General features: G+C 39.3%; 1 protein-coding gene across 2 annotated transcripts in view; it reads right to left on the bottom strand.

Annotated features, from left to right (window-relative positions):
* The window catches only part of LOC136884621 (GON-4-like protein), a 77,005-nt gene that overhangs the window by 45,000 nt on the left and 6,934 nt on the right, over positions 1-25,071 (bottom strand). The window contains exons 4-7 of one of the 2 annotated variants that reach the window (XM_067156844.2): positions 22,133-22,248; positions 13,617-13,764; positions 6,758-6,907; positions 5,531-5,702 (exon numbers count right to left, since the gene is read on the bottom strand). In XM_067156844.2, coding sequence (XP_067012945.1) covers positions 5,531-5,702; positions 6,758-6,907; positions 13,617-13,764; positions 22,133-22,248 — 586 coding nt within the window. The remainder of the gene's footprint in view (positions 1-5,530; positions 5,703-6,757; positions 6,908-13,616; positions 13,765-22,132; positions 22,249-25,071) is intronic. The other variant, XM_067156845.2, reaches the window with a different exon arrangement.

Raw genomic sequence — 25,071 nt, 5'->3', positions numbered from 1 at the left:
TTACACTGTGAATATACAGTTGCTCAAAAGAAAAAAAGAGGACATGGTATTGTAACTTCGTTTTTAATATTTCATCAGAATTAATTCTTCTTCTTTCTCCTCCTCAGTTACACTTATCCAGCGAGCTCCTGTGTTGGGCTGTGGATCACTGACCTCCATCCACTTCCTGCACCTCTTTAGAGACACAAGACATGGGCATGCTTCCGAGATATTCCTTAGTTCTCTGTCGTGATCCATTTTAACGCTTCATAGAGGCTATTACTATAGTATAATCCCGATTTTGTGTGACCTCGATTTAAAGTAAATCCGCATTTAACGGAAGAAATCATATGTCCCAAAAATTATTTCATAAGAGCAACGTAATTTTATATTCGATTTAACGTAATTCACATTAGGGCAAAACCCACATTCAGCATAAGGAAATTTCAAAATTCTCAAGTATTTATTTCTATTAGTTATGATTATGGGACATTAAGAACCTATGGAAAAGACGTCATAAGGTTGCTAACTGTGATTCAAGGCAAAAGAGGGACTTAGAGCGTGGCCGCTTACCACTAAAGTGAGATGTCAGGCTCACATACACATTCCATCGCAGGCGCTGTAGTACAGTAGAAGATAACACCGTTGTGAAAATGACAACATCGTTATGCCCTTTGGACATTCCTGTATTAATCTGAGCAATATCCTTCAGTTACAATGAGAGCCTATTCGGTGATTCATCCGGTTATTACGAACAAATTTGGGTGCGTTAGTTTTTCTGTTATCAGTATTCATACTCAACTTCGGAGTTTCTATTGAATGTGATCAATCATCTTAAGTATCAATTCCTTGCTACATGCACAAGCAAGCCCTCACCGACATTCAAACGTGCTGTCAACTTTGATTCATAATATCAAATACAGTATTTGATGATACTCCACAACTCTGACGGGTAATAAACAAATATTGGGAGAACGTATATGTAATAAGCGCACAAGTAAGTCCACTGACAGCAGTTGTTAACTCCTTAAAAATAAAGGCTGAAGTAAACTATTGCTTAATTTTAATACTAGGTACCGAAATAAAATAAGAACGTGATACAGCAGTGTGCATAACTTATTTTAGAGATTAGGTTATATACTCTCGTGTCTGGTTAAACTTCAGAAAGGCTGTTCCCATGTAAATTTATTGTGAAAAGGTTATTTCTCTACAGGACGCTTGACATATGTTTGTGATACGCGTGTAGTAAACCTAGGTTAGGTGATGCCGTCTGAAGTAAGAAAATGGAAACATTTGCCACAGAAGCCTCGGAGTGATGCTATTACAATTTTTAAGAATGAAACTGAACATGCAAGTTCACAGGCTATTGGGATTACAAAATATTATAGTAATGAGTCAGCCGGTGTATGGAAAACATCCGCAAAATGTTTTGAACAAACTCATTTCTGTTTCATACCGATTTTAATGTGGTTTTGTACGAGTATGGTATCTTTTCCTTTACGGAAAATCACGAAGAACCAAAACAGTTTTGCATTCACGGACAAAATAATTTGTCAAAACGAAGAGTTACCATGGGTTCACCAATATCAGGAATAATAGCAAACATTTCCTAAGTAATATTGAAAAAAGTTCTTAACCACCTAAGAGATGTAGAGGGAGACCAAGACAATCAGTTTTAAGAGATGTGGAACTAACAGAGCTGCAGAGCTGGCTACAAATAGAGGATTATGGAAGCACTTAGTTAATTCACAGAGTCTTGCAGACCGAATGCTGAAAGACATAACTATGTACAATGAAGATGTATGTACTAGATGTCTGTGCTGAAAAAAGGCCAAAGCTAGTTATCGTGCAATACAGGTGTGTAGGATAGATATCTCCTTGTTTTATTGCTGTCACTGTAAATGCGTGATGGTGCAATTTATATTAATACAGGCAAAGATTACTGGAAAAGCTGTGCTTTTTACCGAAACCTCAATTTAAGGCAAATGCCCATTTAAGGTTAAAAAATTCAGGTCCATGTAAAAAAAGCTATATAGGGTTTTTACTGTATTATGATGGGTTCGCTACACCCAAAGGTGTTCTATACCTGTTGGCGAGGGAGCCCCTGCTGCTTACTGTTTTTTTTTTTTTTTAATGCTACTGGCTTTACGTCGCACCAACACAGATAGGTCTTATGGCGACGATGGGAGAGGAAAGGCCTAGGAGTTGGAAGGAAGCGGCCGTGGTCTTAATTGAGGTATAGCCCCGGCATTTGCCTTGTGTGAAAATGGGAAAACACAGAAAACCATCTTCAGTGCAAAAGCCCTTTTTGCTACAGCTGATTCCTCTGTTCAAAATACATGACCATACCAGTGCAGACTGCTTTCCCTCATCATATCTATGATCAAGAAGTGTCATGCCAGATGTTCATCACAGCATCCTCGTTACCAGCTGCCTCTGTGGATCAGTGGTAGAGTGTAGGCCTCCGGATTCCAAGATAGCGGGTTCAAACCCGGCAGAGGTAGTCGGATTTTTGAAGGGTGGGAAAAAAAGTCCATTCGACACTCCATGTCGTACGATGTCAGCATGTAAAAGATCTCTGGTGACACATTTGGTGTTTACCCGACAAAATTCATTAAATCTCAGCCATAGACGCCCAAGAGTTTCGGTTTACTCGGTCTGCCATCTAGTGGGCCTAGAGTAAAACGGAACGTTGAAATTGACGAACAGACAGCCAGATGGCGTCAAATTGAAATGTCTGCACACGGTAGCTGAGGCCATACGATTATTATTATTATTATTATTATTATTATTACCAGCACATCGAATCATTGCTCCACAATAGACGGTAAAAGATCAGTAGGAAGATCGAGGCAGCACTAGCTTCATACCCTGTACACTGACCTCAAGGATTTCATACCTACACCCTGACCGGGCTCATGACAATGCCAAACAGTGACACTGAGCCAATGTAGCGGATCCCACCTCAGAACATGAATTACGCTAAAGAAGAAAAGGACAGAAGATTACTTTACTTTTTCACAATGCAATAAATTGCTATAGTACACAAGACAATGTAACATTAATAACTGTCAGCTTTACTGAACAGAAAACTCCTGAAAGTACCACCACCAACAGATTAAAACATTTCTAAATACCAGAAATGCAAACAAGATTTCTAATACCGGATGGAACACAGCATAAGGAACATAAACCAATAAGAAATCATTTCTCATCGCTGTTATTTGTGTTAAAGCAAATATTTTATAAATATTAAAACTTGATCACCTATTTCAAATTTTTGCTTGCCAATGGCAACCTGGCAACCAAAAATTTTCCACTCTGCTCTAAAGCTTTGAATAAAAAACTGGCTGAAACAGTTATTGAACTGACAAGAAATAGAAGAAATGGCAGACTGTATATTGTTCTGGCATGAATTTTAAAATTTCTTCACTTTGTCACTTAGAAGTGACATTTTCCTTAAATATGGATCCCTTAACAAAAGGGAATTGATTATCTTGGTTTATGGCAATTCTGCCAGGAATTTTGAAATTGTTCCAAGAAAAGAATACATTTTTAAAAACTATGAACATTAAAATGAGATTCTATGTAAACCAGAAGAGATTCAGTATGCAACACTAATGAACAAATGAAAAGATAGGGTAAGGTGGTACAGAGAGCAGGTAGCAGGTAAGGATCCTCTTAGGAGGAAGCCCAGCCCAGGGAGTGGTACCCCTGCCTATGTGAGTCCCAGAGCACACTGACCCGGCGTGTAACATCTGGTACGGGTCCCAGCTGAGGCTTACGAGCCAAGACCTCAACGGAATCTACAGTGAAGAAGATCGACTTCAGAATGGTGGAGATTACAATTTACGAACTTCATCTTATACATCAATATTGATACACTTTAAATTAAGAACTAGTGTTAGGTTTAATGGTCCACCCAATCAATGCACTTCACTTTACAAGTGAAAACTACTTAATATAAAAATATATTAAAACATACTTCGGAACGTGTTTCGTCTCATTTGAGACTTCTTCAGCCATAACGTCTCGTAGCAGATTACAACGCTCATTGTTGCTGTCTAATAATTTAAAAATGGAAGAACCCATGTCCTTTAAGAACTGTTTGAGAATACCCTAAATACAATAAAGTATTCACATTATTTACATAAAATTGACCACCACCTCCTACAAAAAATGTTATCTTCAATGTTACAATTTGAATGACATTTCTTGAAAATCTGACAGGCCAGCCATTACGTCTTAACTTATTACAATGCTCATTGTTGCTGTCTAATAATTTTAAAATGGAAGAATTCTTGTCCTTTATGAACTGTCTGAGAATACACCAAGACAAAATATACACACTATTTACACAAAATTGTTCATCACTTTGTAAATAGTGTGTATATTTTGTCTATGCTAGTCAATTTCACATGATTATGTTTCTAATCCAAATATAGTCTACCGTATCATGCAGCAAATATTCGCTACACTTCACTGAACCACAAAATAAATTTCTAACTTCTGAATGGAATGCAAAATACAAGCACAAATACGCTCAATATGCAATCTTGCTGCTAACCGGCAAGCAAAACTGAACATTCCTGAGGCTAATGGCTTGTTCCCCGAAGGTGTGAAGTTTGGGTATTCAAGGAGTTTTCCCGTAATCAGGCAACTGTGATGAGGCTCTTACCCGAGCTGGAAATCACATTTCCTTCACAATGAATGACAACATTTTCAGGGCTAGGAAAAATGTGACCGTACTAAACGGTAATAGCCAAAATTCGTGATGCAATAAGCGAGATATTTTATATAGATTTAATACGATGAGAATCGGGACTTCGAATTTACGACGTGCTAAGTGAGAAAACGTGCTAATGGGGAACGCACTAACGAGGTTTCACTGTATTTAGGAAGTGAAGTAATGCAAGATGCAAGTTGGATAAGGAGGTCAGCAGAAAGGTACAAGCAGAAAATACCTTCTAGAAAATACGGAACCTGGTGTGGAACAGAGAAGTTCCTCTGAAATGCAAAGAGATAATGTACAAGATGTACTATAACCCTATATTAACAGATACATCAGAGAGTTGGACTTTGACAGCAAGAAATGACAGTAAAATTCAGGCCAGTGAAATGAAGTTCCTGAGGAGTACGGTACGTAAGACAAGGGGAGAGAGAGTAATAAATGTTGAGTTCATAAAAGAGATAGCAATAGAAAACTGAGTGACACGATGGAGAAGAATAAATTGAGATGGTTTGGACATGGCAAGAGGATGGAGAAGGGAAGAATACCAAACCAGATGTTGGAGGCTAAGATAGAAGGAAAGAGGGCAGGACCGAGGGCCAGAGCAAGGTGGATGGACTCTGTCAAGAATGGTATAAGAAAAAGAAGACTGGACTGGAATACAATTACTGAAGAGGAGAAGTGTCATGACAGCCCGACCTGGCAGCAGCCGGACAAGGGGAAATGAAAATGATGAAATGAATGCGGCACAGAGAGCTCCGTGAAACCATAGACCTATGCTATAGCAAACTAGGGCCCCATATTACAATAAGATACACAGACCCTTACACAAAGGTTCCGTGAAATCCTTGAGAAAGTTCTTCCAGTCTTCATCATCACATTCAGAGTCGTACATGTCGGTGGTGATGTCTGGAGGAACAAAGGAACGTTCAATGGTTTCGAGTGGTGTGTCGCTAAGTGACAGCTTCGATCTTGTTCTCTGGCCGATATTTTCCTGTAACAAGAAGAGATTTTATCAATAGGACCTCAGCTATACATGGAAATAAAAAGGGATTATAAAGTCAGGAAGCACAAAAGAAGCTAGTTTAAATGAACACTATGAAATACATCTAGAGGAGGATAGGGCATACAGATGATGATGACCATGTTTGTTGTTTAAAGGGGCCACTTTAAAAAAAAAAAAAAAAAAAAAACAATTCTTTATGTTGCACCAACACAGTTAGGTCTTATGGCAACGATGGGATAGGAAAGGGCTAGAAGTGGGGAGGAAGAGGCCGTGGCCTTAATTAAGGTACAGCCCCCAGCATTTGCCTGATGTGAAAATGGGAAACCACGGAAAAACCATCTTCAGGGCTTCTGACAGTGGGGTTCGAACCCACTACTTCCAGGATGCAAGCTCACAGCTACGTGCCCCTAACCACATGGCCAACTCGCCTGGTGAAGGGGCTGAAGGGCTAGGTCGATGAAATGAAACAATAATTAAGATTTCCAAATGTATGCACTGACAAGAAACTAAAACAAATGATGGAAAAATCATTGGATCCGATTCACAATGCCTTCTTTTCTGGGATGGTGTTTGTTATCCAAAGGGGTCCAAAATCCAGGTCACCAGCCCCAGGGTATGTTACACACAATGGCACTACTCACAGGCAACACATACCCATGATGCTCCTCACATAACGGTCTATTCACAAGCAACGTACACCCACCGTGTTCCTCAGATAGAGGTACTAATCACAAGTGTCGGCTTCTTTTTCAAAGCCCTCAATTCATAATAGGTATTAACAAGAGGAGGATGACAAGGACAAGAATTAATTTTGTTAAACTGAAAATTTCATTGTATGCATACCCATTATAATTAGCCTGGCAGATATGTTAATACTTTATTAATTAAAATGTTAGTTCATTACTCCTGCAATTACAATGGTTTTGCTTTCCTAAAAATGACAAAGGATAGTTGTTTAAAAAAAATCCTTTGTATCTTTCAATGTCTTAAACAAAGTAATATCACCTATAAGTATAAGTAATTCCTCTTCATTTAAAACATACCTGTGGCTTCCTGAAGACTCCATCATCTGACCACGAAGTCTGCGTTGCACAGTCATTATTGCTAGGTTTCTCACTGCACGCTGAAGCTGGAGTCTGGGGTTGGGAGTCCAAGTCACTCAGTGCAGATTCATTTTCTTTCTCATCTTCACTCTTCAAAAGAAATTAAATAAATTAATAAATATACTACATAAATAAATAAATAAAGAATAGCAAATATTACTTGAAAGTGTATTTTATCATTATCACATCATCATCCCAGTGTATTCCTGCTCTCCTGACACTTTGAACAAACATATCTTGAGGGCAGAAGCCAACAGTTAACATATCCTGACTGTCGATATCCTTCCACCTCAAATTGGCTGTGCCAACCTTTGCTTTTCCAGGTGGTAGCAATTTTGGCAACACATCAATTTAAGGGTGATATATAAAATTCACCATATCTGCTTTATCCATATAGGCTATTGTTACGATGGGCTTGCCACACCCAAAGACATTTTATACCTATTGCCAGGTTCAAAATTAGGTCGCCCCTAACAAGGAGACAAACGCTTTTCATAGCCGCTCCTCTGTAGTGTAAGAAACATGTTAAGGGACAAAGGTGTGCCAATGGAAGCAAAGGAAACCATGAACAAGAAGTATTACTTACCCATAACAAATTACAGAGCAGAAACTTGGACAATGACAAAGAAGGATGAGGGTTATGTGAATGATGTTGATCCACGAAATATCACTGTAATATTTGTCACAAATGGAAGATAATAATTGCTTTTACTCAAACACAGTCTCAAATCAGAGGTTGATTAAGAAATAATCTGAAATATTTTATTTTAGAGAATACATACTTTACTGCCTTACAACTACTGTTTCTGCTAAGTCGCAGCGCTTCCGTAAGGGTTTTGTTTGTCTAACACTGTCGTGTGTGATGTCTTTGCTCACTGAAGTTCTTTGGTGTCGTTTTATTGATTTTTCTTATTCGATATAATTTGAAGGGCTGTCACTTCATGTGCTGCAACTGATTCATTTAAACGATTTACTAGTCCAGGGATCATGCTATTTTTCTTTCAACAAAATACCCGCGCTGGACATATGGAAGAAAAAAGATAATTTACAGACATACCACTCCCATTAATTGGTGCCAGCCCTGGACCTCAAAGAAACAAAAGACAGTGCGAGCAGCGGAATGCAACATAATGAAGTCCCTTTTACAGCCCGTAAGTACGTATACATATCTCTCGCTAGTAACGACAGTATTTCTTAATCAACCTCCGATTTGAGACTGAGTAAAATCAATTACTATCTTCCATTTGTGACAAATATTACAGTGATATTTCGTGGATCAACGCATTCATGTAACCAAGGATGAGAGTCAAATACAGGCAGCCGAAATGAAGTTCGTGAGGAGCATGATACAGAAGAGTAGAAGAGACAAAATAAGGAATGAGAAAATATGGGAAGAAATTGGAATGGAATAAATGAATGATTCAATAGAGAAGAGCAAATTAAGATGGTTTGGGCACATAAAGCGAATGAGTGATGAAAGAATGCCAAAAAGGTGATGGAAATGCAAGGAAGGAGAGGCCGCGGACAACCACTATTGAGATGGAAGGACACAATCCAACGCAGTATTAAAGAAAGAAACATGGACTGGGACACAGAGCTGGAGGAGGAGTGGTGGAAAGACCGAAGAACGTGGAGAGGAACCATATTTGCCCCTACCCAGCTGCAGCTGGATAATGGGAAATGAAGATGATATAAAATTCAATCACCAGTGGTCTGAACTTCCCCCTCGAAAACAAAATTGACATGCTTTTTCTCAAGAACAATTAAATGTATTTAAGAACAATTAAATGTATTTATGATGGAAAGAATTGAAATGAACATGCAGTATATTAGAGTCATTTAATATCAAGTGATTGGGAAGAAAATATTTTCAATAATAAAAAAATTATTTTATAATCGTAACTATATTTTTCTTTTTTGGTACTTGCTTTACGTTGCACCGACACAGATAGGTCTTATGGCAACGATGGAACAGGAATGGGCTAGGAGTGGGAAGGAAGTGGCCGTGGCCTTAATTAAGGTACAGCCCCAGCATCTGCCTGGTGTGAAAATGGGAAACCATGGAAAACCATTTTCAGGGCTGCCGACAGTGGGGTTCGAACCTACTATCTCCCGAATACTGGATACTGACCGCACTTAAGCGACTGAAGCTATCGAGCTCAGTAATCGCAACTATGTACGCTTCCGTAGCGTAACGGTTAGTGTTATTAGCTGCCGTCCTCAGGGGCCCAGGTTCGATTCCCAGTACTGCCAGAAATTTAAGAATAGCAGGAGGGCTGGTAAGTGGTTAAAATGGTATATGCCGCTCACCTCCAAGGGGGTGTGCCTGAAAAGAGCTGCACCACCTCGGAACAAGGACACGAGTTTTGCATCGCAACTATAAAAGTAGAATACAAGCAGTGGAAATGAAGTTTCAAATGTGTCATGTAGATTCAACAAGAATGGACAGAGTAAGAAAAGAGAGAGTTCAGGAAATAGTAAATGAGGTACCCCTACAAGAGAAGATAGAAAAATCAAGGCTGCAGTGGTATGGAGATGACAATAGAATGAGAAAAGAGAGGAATCCAAAAAAGATGTTAGAAATGGAGTAGAAGGGAAGGAGACCAAGAGGAAGACCGAGGGATAGATGGCTGAAAGGTTTAAAGAACAGCATCAAGCCAAGAAGAGGGAACTAGACAACAGTGATGGAAGAGAAGTGGTGGACGGATAGAAAACAATGGAGAGGCTTATGTTCCAAGCAGACACAGCCTGTGGTTGGAAATTGCTCCACATGATGATGGTACCCTCCCCTCTAATTTTTGAGAGACACAATACAAAATTCTTGGATAATGATGAATTCATCATTACCACTGCACTAAATCTGGTAACATTGTCTGTCTAAAAACACACTTTGCAGCAACAGTAGTAAAACCCACCCCTTCCAGGCTCCACCATAGCTAGAGTCCACTGAAATGTGACCTTGGCTCCAGGTTTGCTTCACACCTCCCTCCCCAACAGCTGCTCACTTGTTTGGCTGCTTGGCTCCTCATGTACCTTTCTTCTCGCGTTCAGTCTTTTTCTCAGATGTCTAATGTCAAAACTTAGAAGATGAGCACTGGTAATTGCAGAATGAGTTTTGTGGTCTCTTTTAAATTGAGCGCTGTAGAGATTGCATGGAAAAATTGGCACAAGAGCGGCATCTCGTGAATTTGACTTACAGCCTAAAATGACTCGGTGCTGGCATAATCAGAAAGACCAACACAACTTCATGAAGGAGGACTGTAAAATCTTTTTGTGGAATACAGGAAAGTACAAAGTTGACAGAACAGTGTTAAAAGTGGATTGTTGAAAGAATAAACAAGGGTCATGTTGAAAATGCTACAATATTGCAAAAAACAAGGGATATCAGCATTATGCATCCCGTGTAATTTAAGTTTGAAGAAGAGATAAAGTGATAAAAGTTCATCATTTTGTGATAAGACTGAGAAGAACATAAATTCCTTCTGGTACAAATTGGCAACACCGATCAGACATCAGTTTACTTTGACATGCAAACAAGAAAAAATGATAAACACAGCAGGTGCATAAAGTGTTTTAATAAAATAACTCAAGAGCTGAGAAGCTACACCTACAATTACGCTAGCTGTGAGTGCAAACGGCAAAAACCTCTCACCATCCTGTATTTTCAAATGAAAAATTCTGCCTAAAGGAGATTTTCCAAAATGAATTCACATCCATGAACAGCACAGTAACAACGTCCAGGAGCTCTACTCCCATATGAGGTTTGTACCAGATGGTGGACAACATGCACAGGCAACCAAAGCTGGAAAAATCAAGCAGCTTTCGTTTCACAATGTATTCACAATAATAATTAAACTTATGTTTAATGGTCCACCTTTTCAATACTATATTATGCAATGTTTACATTACATTCTTAATTTTGGAACTAGATTCAGCCTTGGGTGGCCATCTTCAACCATAATACAAAACTGTACAAACACATCTAATGACTAAAACAAATGTACAAACACAAATGACGTTAAAAAGTATTAAATGGATCTGAGTTGAACTACGTGCACAACACGTAAAATATCATGAAATTAAGGCTCTAAAACCCTTGGATGCATTGCATCATGCTAAAAAGTTCATTAGTGCTTCTTGTTAAAATATCTTGAAAAATGCTGATGGAGATTGTCAAAAACGGAACACAAAGATATGATTAATACCTGCGGTTCATAGATTACAGCTGATAGAAATTCGCAATTCCATGCGGAGTCCATGAAGTTAACCTCTCATTGCGGCATGTGGTGTGTGGCCTACTGTGTGCCTCACTAATGGGGAGGAGTTTACACTCTGCGTGTATGGTATGGTACTCTGTGCGGTTCATGACCTTTTGTTTTTTTCTTCAGTAAAAAGTGTATTTCATATTAGTCTTTATCTCTCTACGAGGGGGGATCCAATATAAATGGGATTTTATTTTTTATTTAAATTCATTTATTGAAAATCGTAAGGTAATTACAATTTATTTTTCCACATGGTTTCCTGCTTTGGAAATGCATTTCTTCCAGCATATGGGCAGATTTTTGATGCCCTTATCATAAAAAGAACAGGGTCGTGTCACCACCCAGTTGCACATGAAGTTTTCCGCACTTTTGTCATCTTCAAATCGTTGCCTACCTGGAGCTTCTTTAAGCGGTCTGAACACATGGAAATTCCAGGGCGGTAAGTCCGGGCTGTAAGGAGGATGATCTCAAGTGTAGTCCAGTGCATTTCCTGTAGGTTGGAGACAGAGCTGCAGTATGGGGCCGCACATTGTCAAATCGGTAGGTCTTGTTTTTGCGGCGATACGCAACCCTCGCCGTGTTCAATAGCTTGCAGTAGCAAGCAGCATTGACTGTGCGTCGCTCATGCAAAAAGTCAATCAGCAAACTGCCTCGCCGATCGAAAAAAAAAAAAAAAAAAAAAGGTTGCAAGGACCTTGCCAGCTGATAGTCGAGTCTTGGCTTTCAATGGTGCTGCCTCCCCTTTCCCTGCCACTCCCTAAACACACACACGCGTCCTTGACAATGTCTGATCACCGAACTGTGCAGTCAATCTCTGGCAAATTTCCACTGCTGTAACTCCTTCACGAGCAAGAAATTTTATAATGATGCATTGTGCAGTCGAGGGGTGTACCTCTTGCACTGATATCGTGAGCGTTACTGACAAAAAGGCAGGAAATGTCTAACAGCACGCTTTACCCACTCCTAACGATCCCGCCTAAGCATATCAGAAGCGCGGGGCCAGTCCTACCAACTGCTGATGTTCAGGAGCAAAAATTCCGTTTATATTTGATTGACCTTCGTAGTTTAGCATAACACAAGTTAGTACAATACAGGTTTAACAGTTCAGTGTAGCTGTAGTTATTTACGTCTGTGTATTGATTACTGCACATAGTTCGTGCATGTTTAGCACGTCTCAGTATAGTTCGGGAAAGACAAGTGGCAAGAAAGTGACTCTGAGATCAGAGAAGTGTTCCCTTTGTAGCCCATAACCTCCTTCCTGTGCCAGCCATTAGCTGTGAGTGATGTGTTATTTCCTCATTCTCTTTTATTCTTAATAATGTATTCTCTTTTTAGTGTCGGATGTTATTAATAAGTGTAGTTTTTGTGAATTTGTTTTCAATCCCAAATCATTAGCTTTCCTGAGTAATGTATTACGATTTACGAGGGCTGTTTACCACAGTCATAGTACATCACCTGTTCTTGCAGTAGTAGCGCGCTGGCAACAGAGGTAAGGCAAAGATAACTTGTTTTGCAAAACATCACTGTAGAAGTAAAGCTATGCGGAGTACAAGTCTTAGGCCAACCTGAGGGAGCATATTATGATAGGCCAAGGGTGGTCCTGTACAACACCACCACTAGAAATGACCATTGTCCTGCTGCTATTACCAAGTCATTTGACATTCAAGTATGTATCCAAGGATGTTTCGCGAGTTATAATTGACTGGATTGCCAACCTTTGTATGGAAACGGCATCCTAAGAAGATCTGTCCTGCAACAGTTTCTTTGCTCCATCTGGCAGCAAGCAGTTAAAAGTAGTCAATTTGACAGCTCAGTTTACAAGCAAAACAGAAATTACTGTATCATCCCAAATACCACACGCAAATTTTTCCCTGAAATATTGGTTCTAAATCTTGGGTGCGGGTCGTACTCAAGCCGTTCATTCTTGTAAATATTTACTACTTTTACATGGAGTACTGAAACAGATTTGAATACGGTTACCGTACTCAATATACCACATGTAAACGGCCATTCAGATCTTATTGTGTTTTAGTTGCGTTGTAGAAAACAAGCTCTATTTTTTCTCAATACAGTTACAGTGGCATGTAAATGCAAAATGTAAGGTAATGAAATACGGTAAAGCAAAGAATATGGGTAAATATGCGGTGAATATGAAAGCCGCTGCTGCGGATGTTTGATCGTCATTTGTTTCACAAGTGTTGCTGGCATGCATCAAAGAAGATGACGGGAAAATGACTGACCAAAATGATCCAATGAGGCCGTAAAAAGAGATAAAGGAGTAGTAGTAGCAGCAGTCTGAATACTAGAACATTTAATGTTCCAGGTGAAACCCTTCAGGAAACTGGACTAACTTCCAAAAATACAATAAACTGGGCTCTACCACAAACAACTGGGAAATACGTACAAGACTTCAACTTCGGGCATCAGAAATTTTGGAAGCACTAATGAGATCTCAATGTACAGTGGTGCGATTTAAGTCCATTCAACAGACTTGCTGAATAATGGTGTTAAAAATACAAATAAACATGGTTATTCACCTGTTCCAGATTCTCATAAGGGTTGTACTCCTCATCACTTGAGTCTTCTGGAAATTCCTGTTCAATCAGCTCTTGAGTCTCAGAAGTTGCCACCTTTTTTACAGGGGTCATTGGCCATGCCATAGCAGGGTAGGTTCTCATTAGTTCTCTGGAACAAAATACAAAGTATAACAATTTTATACATAACTGAAGGAATTTCTGAAATATTCAAGAATCTGAATGCTAAAAGAAATCCTAATATTAATTTTATGATACAAATCTAAGAGGGTACTCGTCCACTGAATGTTTAGCTGAGTAGTAAGAGGAACACACAAGTGACAAATTAAGCCAAAGGAAGACATAAAATAAATACAATCATATAGCCTCAGCTATCAGCTGATTTTAAGCCATCCAGGTTGCCTGTGCAGCAATCTTGACATTCCATTTCACTCATAAATCGTACACTCCAGTGGAGAGAATAGATTGGTTTAGAAACCAAACTGGACTAAGACAGGGAAGTGTACTGTCTCCACTTATGTTTATAAAGGTTCATGGATGAAATTCTAAAGGAAACCAAGGTAAATATGGAGGGGATATGAAAATATTAATGTTTGCAGATGACACGGTGATCAGGGAAGTCAACAATACAGAAGTGCAAATCCAACAAGAGGCTTTAAATGACAATATTGAAAAGTACGGTACAGAGGTGCCAACCTTTGAAGTGGGTTATCAGTAATCCCATTTTTAAGTTGCGCACCGCCCCCCTCAAAATGTTTTTGAGTCAAGACCAAAGCACCCCATTTGCTCTTTCCAACAGCAGCCTATTCTAAAGTACATCATATCACACAATAAAATTTGCTCATTACTCTTAGTTCTGTGATAAAAAATTCTTTGTAGCTTGTTTCGCACCCAGAAGTTGCTTTTCAGTGTAGGTTTCCTTGAAACATACTTCCCCCCTGAGATGACATTTTCGTCTTCAGAACCATAAGCGATTCCAGTATAGATGTAGCTTATCTAGTTAATTAAAAACAATTGTAATATGACTTCTATGTTAAAATTTGTGTCGTAATTATAGTTAAAACTTATTGGTGTCTGAAGATTAAGATCTTGGATACGTTGGAATTTAGCTACAAGTTTTAATTTTGAGGCTTGCTACTGTAATTTAATAGTTCTTAACAGTAAAATGTTGAATTAGTTAGTTTCATTGAACTAGTCTTGTTTTTATGATCAGATTTTCTGTTGGTAGTAGTTTGTATTTATGAGGGTTTTAGTTAAAAGGGACGTCAATCCAAAATCTTGAGTTTATTTGTTTCTTTCATAATATTTGAATGATGGTGCGTTCCTTTGACTGCTACTACAAAACCTTGTACCCTTCTGCTAATCTCCTTATCTAACCTTGCATCTTGCATTATTTCACTTTACAAATACTTAAAGTATTCAACAACCTCGAGGTTTTGTCCTCCCTTACTAACAATTCCTTCTCTTTCTGCCCTAGTCATCACCATTGTTTTGCTCTTCTGCACACCGATTTTCATACCATCAGAGATGCCAACTATTACGGATTTTACTTCACGGTTATGGCATTACGGACAAAGGGGAAATTAATACGGAAAAGCAACATCATCACGATAAAAATTAATTTCTGCGAAAGAAAGGAAAGAAGTAAAAAATGTTCAAGGCCTTAGAGCATTACTGGTCAACCCTCCTCGTTCAGTGTTTGTAAGTTGGCAACTAAACATATTTGGTGGTTATTTGGTCGCACTTCCTTTTATTTCCCGCGAGCGTTGTGAAATCACGGCCAGCTACATAGTACATATACGCTGCTCTCTCAGCTAGAATGACACATCAAATCGGCCGTGAAGTAGTTTGATGTCATGGCAGTATAAGGTCCACGTTTCTCAGCCATAGAGAAGTATAGAGATGACTACAGCCTAGTACACCATTACTTTTGTGCGAATTGTAAGGTTTTTATTCCTGGAAACTCTATGCAAGAGTCAGCCAAAGGCCACATGGGCAGTTTGAAACCTGTTTTCCGCATCCTGTTCTGAATACAGTTCTTTGGCAAGATACTCCCAAGGTAAGCGAAGTGGTCTACTTGTTCTAGTTTGGTGTTAGACTCTGAAATGTCAGTCCCTGGTGCAGGCTGAGGACAAAACTCTCACGTCAGTTCCCAACGGCTGTGGAGGCGGATGAGGTCATGCCAGACGGACTGGCTGTGATGGCGCTACTCATTCATAACTGGAGTGCGGCAGTCCGTTGCATTCTCGGTGCCTAACCCTGCACGTCTCATCTCACATGCCGCAGGATATGGCTTCGAGACCCTAGTGTGAGGTGGAATCCTCCTTAAACAAATCCACACCAGCAGCACTTTTCAGGTTACAAATAATACCATCATAAACAGCCACTAAATGAATACCACAACCAAGCAAAATTAACTACATTGTTCACAGCAAGCCATCAGTCAATCACTCTTCAAACAAACACCTGTGTTCATCAGGGACTTTATTCCTGAAATTGGGTTGAGTGAGTGCGCCAGTTTCTAAACACACTCGTAACAGAAACACATGGGTTAGTGTTCAGAAACTCAGGAATAAAGATCCCAGGTTGTCGTTCAACGTTGCTATTTTATTTGACGTAAATAAATATCACACGAGAACACGTTCACTTCCTTATACAAATTACTTTATTTACACTGTACGTCACAATACACAATTTTACACAGTAGCAAATGACGCTATATACAACATCCAATAGCGGAGTACCCTGAAGTCGATTCTAACAAGTACAGATATCAACAACACTGACGCGCGCACTATAACATACTCTCTTTTGAATTCACCACCCAACTCACTTGAGTCCAGTACTCAGACTCCACCTCGGAGCTCAACAGTCACTCCCAGTCCGTCACTTGCCTGAGTCCCAAGAACCAAGATCTGCGAACTTAGAACTGCCTTCACTGACTGACAGCTCGATATTTATAACATTCGATCAACCATCTAGAATGATCGACTTCTGGAAGAGTTCTTACAACACTCTTATGAAACACACTCTAAACATCGATCGACCAGCTAGTCGAATGGGTATAGCTGAGACGGGCAAAGCGTACCCAGCGGCATTCAAAGAGTTCGGCAAACGTTTGATCTCCCTGGCCACTCACTTGCCTAGCAGGGGGTGATTTATGACGGCAGTGGGCTTTAAAACGGAAGTTCACATTCCCCTTCAGAAATCCTCACAACTCTGTTGCCAACGCACCTCTTGTTAAATAGACGTCAGTCTCTTTTTTCAGCTCAGACAATTCACACTTGCTTTGTTCGCTGTTTGAAAGTTTTGGATTATTTCTTTGCTTCGTTAATTAATACTTGTGAAGTGTGTTGCTTTTCATTTCACTTCATGCAGTGATGTGGAGACCATGGGAATCACACCTGGAAATTATACAACCGGGGAGAATGACCAGTACCTCGCCCAGGCGGCCTCACCTGCTATGCTGAACAGGGGCCTTGGTGGGGGATTGGAAGATTGGAAGGGATAGGCAGGGAAGAGGGAAGGAAGCGCCCGTGGCCCTAAGTTAGGTACTATCCCGGCATTTGCCTGGAGGAGTGCTACGGGCACTTCCTTCCCACTCCTAGGCCTTTCCTAGCCCATCGTCGCCATAACACCTATCTGAGATGGTGCGACATAAAACAAATTGTAAATAATTGTACTTTTCCTTTGCTCGTGGAAGGTCACAGATGGACAGACACCAGGATCCAGATTCAGATCACGGAAGCCGAGAGAAAGAGGAGGAGTGAGAGAATGAAGAGGTATTGGGAAGAAAGAAGACGTACCGAACAAGTCACTCGTGATCCTCAGGGGTCGTAACGAACCTAATAATAAATAGTACTTTTCCTTTCTTTACTGAAAGCGAGACACTGATATTAGCAGCATGAAATTACGTATAATATTTTAATAGGCCTACTTTGGTATCAATTTAAGTTTAGTCTTTGTCGAGTTTATTTGCCAATTCCTTCTTCCTGTTTTTTCTTTCTTTCTTTCAACATCTGCGACCACCGCACGTGTTAACCACGAAACAAATTATTCTGCGATATCGGCGTGTGCTGTGGTTCATGATCAAGTTTTTATATTTATATTTTGACTTTAGAATAAATTAAATGTTAACATGTTTAAATAATCGACGCAAAATATGACAACCTTGCTTTTGACAGAGCTCACTTGCCTTTTAAACGACACGCGACTTTTGTGTCCAGAAGAAAGAAACCGACTGACAACCCTCATTATCACTAGGGCAGGCAGAATGACAACTCTCATTATTACCAGGGTGGGCCAAGTTTTGAGATCAGAGGATACCGCGTGGGTATGCTTTGAGCGTCAGGACTATACTCGAATGTTCTTTCGATATTTAAAAATGTACATGGAAATATCTACAACATTCGTAATGTCTCTATATGTATCTGGATAATAAACCTTACAGTAAGTTTCCAGAACCCTTCATATACACCAAATTATAGTACAATAAGTCTAACAAACAAACATTATGGAATTTTCTACCGCTTTCGACCATATAGATTTTTAGGTTATACAATACGTACTTGAGGTTATACAAAGTTATACTACATATTTACAGAGGAACCATATACTAGTCATGTTTAACACTTAATAAAAGATAATTTAGCCTTAAATAAACTCTAATTAAAATATATTACACATGATAATTGAAGGTTTTACGTCAGTTACGATGTCATACCTACGACAAGGTCCTGTAGTGCCTTTCAAATACCTACACTTGTCAACTAGTGTGCATAAAAACAACCACTAATGACACATTCCCTTCTTTGTAGAATTGTTCTTCTCTGATAATTCTGCTTTTCCATAATAATTTCTCCTTAATAGCGAAGCAAAATCTGTAATAATTACAGGCAATACATAATATTTAGCATGTCTACGTTATGTAAATTACAAGGGTAACTTTTAAAACACTGGTTATTTTAAAAGGAACATATTATTATTATTATTATTATTATTATTTAAGTCTTTGTTTAATGAGAACAAGGCAATTACAAATTAATGGGAGAAATTCTTACCTACAAACATTTAATTTTACTACCAAAGTAAGGACCTGGAATTATGTTATTGTTAAGAGTGAATTGTAAACTACACCACAGTCAGAACTAATGTAGTACGGCTCGATGGCTAAATAGTTCTAGAGCGTGCTGGCCTTTGGTTGCTGGAGTCACAGGTTCGATTCCCAGCCGGGTCGGGGATTTTAACTTGATCTGATTAATTTCTCCGGCTCGGGGGCTGGGAGTTTGTGTTAGTCTTAAATGTACAAGTTCAATTCATCAAAATTGATTCATAATTAATAATCAGAAACATACAAAAAATTGTCAATTCATACTTAATAATTAGAAACATAAAAATTGTAGCTGGTTAAATGGTTGTTAAGACCAAAAGCTAAAATATATATATAAACAAAAAAGTAATGTAAATACTAGATTCGTTACATGCTTCAAGTAATGCCATCACTGAGCGGTTAGCACTACAACGTCTATCTTTTTCATTCACTCTGCTTCACTGCCATGTGTACTCACTCAATCTGTCGATCAATGATGGCTACTCTTTAAGGGCACAGGGTCACGTGCCCCCCTCCTTACATCTCACATAAAATTAAAATTACAAAATAATAAAAATCAAGGTATTTATGTCATCATGGCAAAACTACAGCCAATTACATGTATCATATGCTTCTATTTTGCTAGTCCCAGTGCCAAATGCAGCAGCAGCTGGGCATGTGGACAAGGGAGAACATAGCAAACGTTACAGGAGCCTTGGTCACGAGTTCGATGTGTCTGGAGCTCACTGCCGACACTGTGGGGGACAGCAGACTAGGGGTTTCTAACGGTACTATCTTTTCACCCTGGAGTGCTCTTCGAAGACTGCAAACTTGCTGTTGTAATCAATGTGTTAGTAACTGCGGAAGCAAGTGTGAGTGCGGTGTGTAATATTCGTAAATCCAACAACATGATTGTTATATTTAGCAGTTTCTTCATAAGGATGAAAACAGTCCAAATACAGTAATGTTGCTGTCTTTAATTTAATGTTCATCATTTACTGTACATCGTACTCGATTCTGTGCACTGCAATTCACTTTTCTGTGTATTCATAACACTGCTGTAAATTAAATAATGATCCAGAGGATGATGATAATAACATTATTCTGAATACTTCATATAGTAGTACGCTGGCCTTCTGAGCTCAAGTAGGCAGTTTCAAGCCCGACTCAGTCTGGTAATACCGTATTTACGCAAATAATCCCCGCACTCTAACTTTAGGAAAGCTAATTTTGAAAAGAAAAAAAGGGTCAACATTGACTCAAATAAAACCTGCACCCCAATTTCATGCCTCAATTTTTTTTAAAAATATGTGGCTATTATTCATGTAAATACGGTATTTGAAGCTGCTCAAATATGTCAGTCACGTGTCTAAATTTACAGGTGCATGAAAAAACTCGTCCAGGACAAAATTTCGGCAATTGGGTGTCCGAAAACCATAAATGTTCAGTGGCGTCTCCTAAGGTACGAATTTATTTATTTATTTAGTTTAATTTTGTTTTCGTCTGTGTGACCTCCTCAATTCACACCTAACGAGCTGCCACTGCTGCCTATCTCTCTCTCAAAGTACTACTTGCTGGTATGACTTGTGTTGCGTGCACACATCAGTCTCGCCCAATCATTCCGCTCGGGTCCCGTCTTAGATTGAAAACTTAACTTTCACGTGACAAGTCATTTCTATCCGTTTTCCCTGTTATTTCAGAAAATGGGTACCCTGTATTTGAAGGCAGCAGTGCATGAAGAAGTGGAGATTGCTTTTGCCCTTTGTGTTTTCTTTCTATTCCTGCCTCTTCTCACACTGACCTGTCATTGTGTTCCCTTTCATGTTCCTAACTCTGTTAACAAAAATGTCAAACTCTGATCTTGGATGGGATATGAATTTGAATTTATTACCCATAATCTTACAGAGTTGCCTCCTTACAGATCAGATTACTTCACATACCACAGCTTATAAAAGGAAATCTGTTTACTCTAGTCTTGTTCTACTGTGCTTACGCTTGCCTGGTGTCATCTCCCTCTAGCCCTCCCTCTGCGGATCTCCAACATCTTGGAGGAGCAACTCCTTCCTTCTCCCTTCCCCTCAACCTCTACTGAAGAGGGGAACCTAAGAGTACTTCCGGAAAATGAGACTCCATCTGGACATATGGATAGCCACTGTGAACCTGATGGCACGTCTTCTCCCTTATCATATCGAGATGCAGACACCCACGAAGGCATACCAACTCGAAAACCCTTGAGGTAGCGAGTTCCTCTATCATCACTGCTGAGCTGGTGTGTCCCTTATCTATTATAGCATTTACGTGTCTTTCAGTCTAGCTATACACAACTTTCGCATTGCACCAAAAAATCTGCTTATATTACTATTCATCTTCTATTCCTTCAACACATAACTCTATGAAATGAAATGGCGTATGGCTTTTAGTGCCAGAAGTGTCCGAGGACAAGTTCGGCTCACCAGGTGCAGGTCTTTCGAGTTGACTACCGTAGGCGACCTGCGCGTCGTGATGGGGATGAAATGAAGATGAAGATGACACATACACCCAGCCCCCGTGTCAGCGAAATTAATCAATGATGGTTAAAATTCCCGACCCTGCTAGGAATCAAACCCGGGATCCCTGTGACGAAAGGCCAGCACGCTAACCATATAGCCATGGAGCCCGACACATAACTCTATGATCATTCCCTTCCCAGGCAAACAAGGATAACTCACACTCGTTCAGGAATTTCATTTTTACTTTTTGCATTTTCTTGCACACTTTCAGCAGGTGGAAATCTTCTCTCACTTCACCACACAACACACATCTTACTGCCTAATCCTTTCATCCAACCCTTATGCATATACATCCCCATCAACCACAATATCAGACCAATACTTGTTTTCCTATTTACATTTCTATCTTCAAACTAATTTTTTGCCTTACTCTATTAAATATAGAGAGGGACAATTTACTCCTGAATTCTGCCACTGCTTCTTGTGTGTGTATGTATATATATATATCCCCCTTACCTTTTTTCCATCATCTTCCAATACAGACTTTTCTGTTGAGCCAATCTCTCCCCTGGCCTCATTGGACGGGATATGGCTATTTTTGGCATTACTGGCATTCAACTTTTCTACATTCATTATGCTGAATTTAAAATACTCAAGACATGAAACACAATTTCACGACCTTTGCATACTTTCATGTTCTGTAGACACCCTGCGTGCAGGATAAGATGTCCGTCTGTTGACAAACCTTATGGCATGAGCACATTAACAAGCCCACATTTTTCAAATATGAAATGTACAAAAATGTTTCTATAGTTAACATTCACACTGATCGGCTTAGCTCATGGTGAATTGCGAATTCCAACATTAATTTGAAAACCTTACTACAAACATTCTAAGAAAGGAACAGGGAACATGCAAAATAAAAAACAACAAAGAATTACCTCGTCCTAGCTCGAGTGAGTTTTGGCTCAAATGGCACCACACCGCTTGAATTGTCATCGTTCCCTTTCATAGTCTGATGAACCATAGCTAAGACATGTTCATTAGTGATAACGTGCTGTAAAAAAAAAAAAAAAAAAAAAAAAAAAGAATAATATAATGTAATTACAGTCTCAGTGATTTTCACACCATTCAAAAGAGACCCAGCAAATTCAAACGTTTGTGATAACAATCAACAAGTAACAAAAAACATAGAACTAACTGTCTACGTTAAGATACAAAGCATGGTAAAACTTTACATACTAGTTCACAAAAGAGAGGTTAAAAATCATACATGGTGCAACTCGCACAACGTCACAGCACTACACAATACTGCCAATTTAGGTCCAGCTAGTGACAAGACCATCGGTCTGGTTTGCTTAAGTCTGGCTAATGACAAGACCATCGGTCTGGATTGGTTAGGTCCAGCTAATGACAAGATCGTAATCTATGATCTTGATATCCGTATTTACGAACTACAGAATTACATTAGAAATAGGAAAGGACATCCACCTTCTCAATACTTATTTATTGCACTTATTATTCTACAGTACCAGTTTCGATCCCCTACATAGGGTCATCTTCAGCTAAACAATACATTCACATACAGATCATGAAGCTATGATTGAGATTACATTGTCTGGGGAATGCCATACGATAACAAATATTTGGTCACATCCAAAAGGAGCATGTCAAAACGGGAACTGGTGTGTCACTATGTGTGACAATGCAATTATATGTCTATAATGATATGCTTTAGGTCTTAAAATTAGTTTATAAAACACTATCTCCGCTTAAAACTAACTTGTAAGTATATAAGACAAAAACAATATACGTAGGAACACTTCATGCACATGAACGTTTGTGTCTTGCGTGTTGTTCAGTTCATCGGTTGATTTCTGTGTTCAAGTCTTATTTTCAAAGTTGTACACTTGGTTGATGTTTTTGGAGCTTGAATGATATGATTCGCCTGTAAAATTACGTAATAGCAGCACGCGAAACATGATGCAAGCTCTATCGGAAACAACAGGAACGGCCTCACAGCCAATAAGAACAAAGGAAATGGCTGCATTTTAAAGACTGACACAATGTTGGTTTTAATTTTTCTATGTTATACTGCTATTAAAACAACGTGCGTGTTCTGAGAGTTCCCGACGTGGTAGTAAGGGATGGCAGTTACTAAGGCAACCAGTACATGCCTCCCGTTTAAGCCAATCCCAGCTACCATAGATAAGCTCTCCCCCTTCTGCTACCCTCTCTGTCTTAAAGTTCCGTGGGGAGGCCGATCCAAGTTCCACACTGCCAATTGGTGTACCGTAGCCAATGTAGCCAGGGTATACAACAGTGTCTGCTTTAATTAATATCATTACCTGTATAGCGTGTTTTTTAAATCAGCTAAATATTTATAGTGCTATTGTGTTCATGTCAATAAGTGCTATTAATAAGTGTGTCATTATCAAGACTGGCATTTTAGTGCAGTGTAAATTTTACATAATATAATATTCATAAAATGTAATTTCAGGTTTTTCAAAAAAAAAAAAAAAAAGGTACTGAAATTTTTCCAGTTTTAGCATTAAGTCAGCAGAATTGGAAAATGTCCTGAAAAGCTAAGTACTTAGTCGAATTGAAGTATAACAGGTGTTACCAGCACGCTTCAAAATTATGATATTTATTATTTTTTTGGTTTATGAACGACCTGCATAAGCAGAAACGTATCAGAAAAAAGAAGATTTTTGGTTTCTTAAAATAATACACATTCTTTTTGTTCTTTTTCTTCTATGCTTCCTTCTCATTAAGGTGGACAGGCTTCGATTTTGAGAGTTTTGGACAAAACGTGAGGTTTTTGGAAATTAAAAATCATGACCTGTGGTTAGAATACCTAAGGTTTTCTTTCTGCTTAGGATTTCAATAAAAAGAGGTCCCATAACTAATGATTGTGAGTTTAAACTCATTTAGTCATACTCAGTGTGTTCTTCCAAGTTATTAAGGAAATGGGCTTTTCCTGTTTTGAGCATCCTACCTGTGGAGCATGGACTTTGATCACACTGTACTTTTCCCCTCCTAATTTCACAGATAACTTAATTATCCTTTCACTAACAAACTCAACTACAAGCATCTATGCCTTTATGTATTAAAAATCCTACTCCATTCTTAGACTCTACTTCATTTCCAGACCAGTAGAGACTATAGTCCAATCAGATATTCACTTTCCCAGTTTTCTTGCACTTTGTTTCACTCACGCCCATGATCACAAGTTTCCTCCTTTCCATGAGGTCGACCAGCTCTTCAGTTTTGTTTGTCAATGTCAGGATTTTTAATGTTCCCAGTCTGATACTTTGTCTTTGTTTGGGCTGTAAACGTCATTCATTGTTGTCGTGAATTCCTACATCCGAGGCTCATATTATTCTTGAAAGCAACTTCTTCAGTAATCCCTCTGTTGACCTGCTGGGCCTAACACAGACGGAGATTTTCTTTCAGGGTTTTTTTCCCTTAGCCTTTGGTGTCCAGTCACCTCAACCTACAAGGCAGCAGGTTGTACTCATATTAATCCTTGAATACAGGGCTGTGCCTCTTCCGCCATCTCCACCGTACCAAAGTCCACCTTCTCCGCTGTAGAAGTTGTTGAGGTCTTCACTCGTACCTCTGAGCTGGGACCCTTACCAGATATTACACACCGGGTCAGTGTGCTCTGGGACTCGCATAGACAGGCGCCACTCCCTGGGTAGGACTGCCTCCGAAAAGGGTCCCTACCTGCTACACTTACTGGACCAGCAAAGAGTCGTCTTCAGGCAACAGAAATGAAGATCATCCGTTCTTGTCTACAAAAAACAAAAATGGATAAAATAAGGAATGTGGATATCCGACTACAGCTTGGACAGATTGCAATGGTATGGTCACATGA

Source organism: Anabrus simplex, chromosome 13, assembly GCF_040414725.1.
Source record: "Anabrus simplex isolate iqAnaSimp1 chromosome 13, ASM4041472v1, whole genome shotgun sequence".
NCBI classification, from domain to species: Eukaryota; Metazoa; Arthropoda; class Insecta; order Orthoptera; family Tettigoniidae; genus Anabrus; species Anabrus simplex.
The sequence above is the reverse complement of the archived record's forward strand: the minus strand, read 5'-3'. Positions and strand labels throughout refer to the sequence as shown.